General features: G+C 48.3%; 1 protein-coding gene across 2 annotated transcripts in view; it reads left to right on the top strand.

Annotated features, from left to right (window-relative positions):
* Window positions 1-5,000, top strand: part of ANGPT4 (angiopoietin 4) — a 57,680-nt gene that overhangs the window by 34,836 nt on the left and 17,844 nt on the right. The window contains exon 2 of one of the 2 annotated variants that reach the window (XM_058178157.1): window positions 310-465. In XM_058178157.1, coding sequence (XP_058034140.1) covers window positions 310-465 — 156 coding nt within the window. Of the gene's footprint in view, window positions 1-309; window positions 466-2,370; window positions 2,541-5,000 lie in introns of those variants that run through there. The other variant, XM_058178156.1, reaches the window with a different exon arrangement.

The raw sequence follows: 5,000 nt of genomic DNA, 5'->3' as shown, positions 1-5,000 counted from the left end.
CGTGGTAACCAAAACTGAATGCAATATTCCACATGTGGCCTTACCAAGGCATTATAGAGTGGTATTAACACTTCACGTGATCTTGATTCTATCCCTCTGTTTATGCAGCCCAGAACTGTGTTGGCTTTTTTGGCAGCTGCTGCACAAGGCTGGCTCATATTTAAGTGGTTGTCCACCAGGAATCCAAGATCCCTCTCACAGGTACTACTATTGAGTGAGGAACTGGTCAGAACCGGCTGAAATCCACCTCTGGAGAAGACAGCTCAGAAACCTTTCCTTCTCATATTGATGGGTCTGTTTTCCCTTTAGCTGGAGAACTTCATCCAGATGAACATCAAGAGTGAGATGGCCCACATCCAGCAGAACGTGGTACAGAACCAGACGGCGGCCATATTGGAGATTGGAACCAACCTTTTGAGCCAGACAGCTGAACAGACACGAAAACTGACCGATGTGGAGACTCAGGTGATTGAGGACATGGGCGGGGCAGTTCGAGGTGGACAACAAAAATATATATATATACGTATTTAGAAGCATTTCACTTTCAGCCGACTCTGCAAAAAGGAAAAAAAACTTGCCAAATATTCCATTTGGATTTCTGGACTTTCGTTCTCGGAATTGGCTTGAAGAAAAGAGAGTTCCCCTTATACCAAAGCAAAACCACTTCCCAGTCCTTCTCGTATACTGTATTTAAAATTTCAGTGAAATAGAATTAATCAGCAATTTATTAAGTTATGAGGAGGAGGAGGAAGAGGGGGAGGTGGGGAAGAGGAGGAGGAGGAGGAGAACTGTGGAGTATTTGGTGCTCTCTGAGCTTGGTTGTTTCCTTGCAGACGTTTCATGACCCTACTGGGTAACATAATCAGTGCTAGAAGGGAGTGGGGAGGAGGAGGAGGAGGACTGTGGGTCTTTGATGCTCTCTGAGCTTGGTCGTTTCCTTGCAGATGTTTCATGACCCAACTAGGTAACATCATCAGTGCTAGAAGGGAGTGGGGAGAGGAAGAGGAGGAGGAGGAGGAGGAGGAGGACTGTGGGGTCCTTGATCCTCTGAGTTTGGATGTTTTCTTGCAGACATTTCATGAACCAACTAGGGAATATCACCAGTGCTAGAAGGGAGTTGGGTTTGTTGGTGGGGGGAGAGGAGGAGGAGGAGGAAGGGGAGGTGGGGGTTCTTGGTGCTTTCTGAGCTTGGGGGTTTCCTTGCAGACATTTCATGACCCAGCTAAGTAACATCATCAGTGCTGGAAAAAAGTGGGGTTTGTGGAGTGGAGGAGAATGAGGGGAGGAAGAGGAGGAGGAAGAAGAAGAAGAAGAAGAGGAAGCCTGTGGAGCTTCCAGGAATTGTCTGGCATTTTTGCCCTTGGCTTGGTCTAAGTTGCTCCCAGTTTCCCTGCTGAAACTCTGGTGACGGCTGTCCACGTGTTGTTGTGCAATTAATATTAATTAATTAAAATTAATATTAATTAATTAATTAAAAATGAAGGAGTGTTCGTTGCATCCTCTGATTGGCAGCTGGCGGTCAAGGACACCCTCTTGCCAGTCCTTCTACCTGTTTATCCTCCATAGGGACTAAAATTCTATGGAGCTTCTCCGTCATCCAGATCCTGGTTGTCCCAAAGGTGTTTTTTTCAGGAGGCAACTGGACTTTTCTTGTTCGTTTGTTTATTTTTTGAAGACGTTTCCGGTTTCAACTTTTTTCACTACCGGTTCTGTGGGCGTGGCTTGGTGGGCGTGGCATGGCTTGGTGGGCGTGGCAGAGAGAGGATACTGTAAAATCTCCATTCCCACCCCAACTCTGGGGCCAGCCAGAAGTGGTATTTGCCGGTTCTTCGAACTACTCAAAATTTCCGCTACCGGTTCTGCAGAACCGGTCAGAACCTGCTGGATTTCACCCCTGGTTTGACTCCTTCTTCTTTGGGGCAGCCCCTGAGATGTCTCCCCTAGTCCTTCTTTTCATTAAACTAGGCATACCGAGTTCCTGCAGCCGTTCTTCATATGTTTTAGCCTCCAATCCCCTAATCATCTTTGTTGCTCTTCTCTGCACTCTTTCTAGAGTCTCAGCATCTTTTTTACATCGTGGTAACCAAAACTGAATGCAATATTCCACATGTGGCCTTACCAAGGCATTATAGAGTGGTATTAACACTTCACGTGATCTTGATTCTATCCCTCTGTTTATGCAGCCCAGAACTGTGTTGGCTTTTTTGGCAGCTGCTGCACAAGGCTGGCTCATATTTAAGTGGTTGTCCACCAGGAATCCAAGATCCCTCTCACAGGTACTACTATTGAGTGAGGAACTGGTCAGAACCGGCTGAAATCCACCTCTGGAGAAGACAGCTCAGAAACCTTTCCTTCTCATATTGATGGGTCTGTTTTCCCTTTAGCTGGAGAACTTCATCCAGATGAACATCAAGAGTGAGATGGCCCACATCCAGCAGAACGTGGTACAGAACCAGACGGCGGCCATATTGGAGATTGGAACCAACCTTTTGAGCCAGACAGCTGAACAGACACGAAAACTGACCGATGTGGAGACTCAGGTGATTGAGGACATGGGCGGGGCAGTTCGAGGTGGACAACAAAAATATATATATATACGTATTTAGAAGCATTTCACTTTCAGCCGACTCTGCAAAAAGGAAAAAAAACTTGCCAAATATTCCATTTGGATTTCTGGACTTTCGTTCTCGGAATTGGCTTGAAGAAAAGAGAGTTCCCCTTATACCAAAGCAAAACCACTTCCCAGTCCTTCTCGTATACTGTATTTAAAATTTCAGTGAAATAGAATTAATCAGCAATTTATTAAGTTATGAGGAGGAGGAGGAAGAGGGGGAGGTGGGGAAGAGGAGGAGGAGGAGGAGAACTGTGGAGTATTTGGTGCTCTCTGAGCTTGGTTGTTTCCTTGCAGACGTTTCATGACCCTACTGGGTAACATAATCAGTGCTAGAAGGGAGTGGGGAGGAGGAGGAGGACTGTGGGTCTTTGATGCTCTCTGAGCTTGGTCGTTTCCTTGCAGATGTTTCATGACCCAACTAGGTAACATCATCAGTGCTAGAAGGGAGTGGGGAGAGGAAGAGGAGGAGGAGGAGGAGGAGGACTGTGGGTCTTTGATGCTCTCTGAGCTTGGTTGTTTCCTTGCAGACATTTCATGAACCAACTAGGGAATATCACCAGTGCTAGAAGGGAGTTGGGTTTGTTGGTGGGGGGAGAGGAGGAGGAGGAGGAAGGGGAGGTGGGGGTTCTTGGTGCTTTCTGAGCTTGGGGGTTTCCTTGCAGACATTTCATGACCCAGCTAAGTAACATCATCAGTGCTGGAAAAAAGTGGGGTTTGTGGAGTGGAGGAGAATGAGGGGAGGAAGAGGAGGAGGAAGAAGAAGAAGAAGAAGAGGAAGCCTGTGGAGCTTCCAGGAATTGTCTGGCATTTTTGCCCTTGGCTTGGTCTAAGTTGCTCCCAGTTTCCCTGCTGAAACTCTGGTGACGGCTGTCCACGTGTTGTTGTGCAATTAATATTAATTAATTAAAATTAATATTAATTAATTAATTAAAAATGAAGGAGTGTTCGTTGCATCCTCTGATTGGCAGCTGGCGGTCAAGGACACCCTCTTGCCAGTCCTTCTACCTGTTTATCCTCCATAGGGACTAAAATTCTATGGAGCTTCTCCGTCATCCAGATCCTGGTTGTCCCAAAGGTGTTTTTTTCAGGAGGCAACTGGACTTTTCTTGTTCGTTTGTTTATTTTTTGAAGACGTTTCCGGTTTCAACTTTTTTCACTACCGGTTCTGTGGGCGTGGCTTGGTGGGCGTGGCATGGCTTGGTGGGCGTGGCAGAGAGAGGATACTGTAAAATCTCCATTCCCTCTCCAATCCAGGGGAAGGTTACTGCAAAATCCCCATTTCCTCCTGATCAGCTGGGACTCAGGAGGCAGAGAATAGATGGGGGCGGGGCCAGTCAGAGGTGGTATTTACCGGTTCTCCGAACTACTCAGAATTTCCGCTACCGGTTCTCCAGAACTGGTCAGAACCTGCTGAAACCCACCTGTTGTGTCTGCGCCCCCCGAGCCGGGCCTCCTGCCAGAAAGTGACTTGGAAAGTGAGGGGGAAGGGCTGTCAGGACTTACCTCGGGAGCACCAGCTCCTCTGGCTCAGCTACAGAAGCCAGAGGCAGGCCAGGTGGAAGAGAGAACGAGGCCTCCGTCCCCTGACTCTTCACCCCCCAGGCGACGCCTTCAGACCCAGCTGATGGCAATCAGGCCTGGCTGGACCCTAGGTTTCATAGGCAGGAGAGGTGGGAACAACAGAAGCAGGGGTGGGGCAGGCCTAGGAAGTGCTGAGTCATGGAGCCACACCCCACGGGATATAAAGGCCACAAGAACTGCTTTGCCTCTTCGTAGCAGGCAAATTAACTGCTTAACTAAGAGCTGAAGTACTGTTTGTTCCTGGGTGACTCATCGGCGTCGAGGGAGATAACAAAGACACTTGACAGACGCTCGCTATTTTGCTGCCAGAGCTGATAGTTGCCGGCTAATTAAGCCATCGCGCTTGGACGGAGGTGAGGGGGGACAGAACACCACCTCCGGACGTTTCGCTTCTCATCAGATGGTGTTGGAGTAGGAATGGATTTCCTCTAAAAAATTGCAGACTACAGGAACCATTTGCACCACGCAGGTCATCCTGAAGACAAAGACAAACCTCCAAGTGGCCTCAACAGCTCTCTAAAAAGGATGCAAATGAGCAGCTGTCTGCAAGGAGTGTCAATCCTTCCCTTCCTCACCATCCAGTCAGAGCTGAAGAAGCTTCTTGGATGAGAAGCAAAACGTCTTCAAAAGAAAAACAAGCAAAGTCCATTTGCCTCTGTCGTGTCCCACTCCCCCTCCGACGACCGGGTCAAGGAAGTCCGTATCGAGCGTGGCCACGAAGCCTCTGCAGCTTTGCCAAATTCCTTCGAGGTTTCTCAGGGCAGGCAGGAGTCCAAGTTGTGACTTCAGCAAACTAGATGAGACT

The sequence above is a fragment of the Ahaetulla prasina genome, chromosome 3 (genome assembly GCF_028640845.1).
Source record: "Ahaetulla prasina isolate Xishuangbanna chromosome 3, ASM2864084v1, whole genome shotgun sequence".
Classification (NCBI taxonomy): Eukaryota; Metazoa; Chordata; class Lepidosauria; order Squamata; family Colubridae; genus Ahaetulla; species Ahaetulla prasina.
The sequence above is the reverse complement of the archived record's forward strand: the minus strand, read 5'-3'. Positions and strand labels throughout refer to the sequence as shown.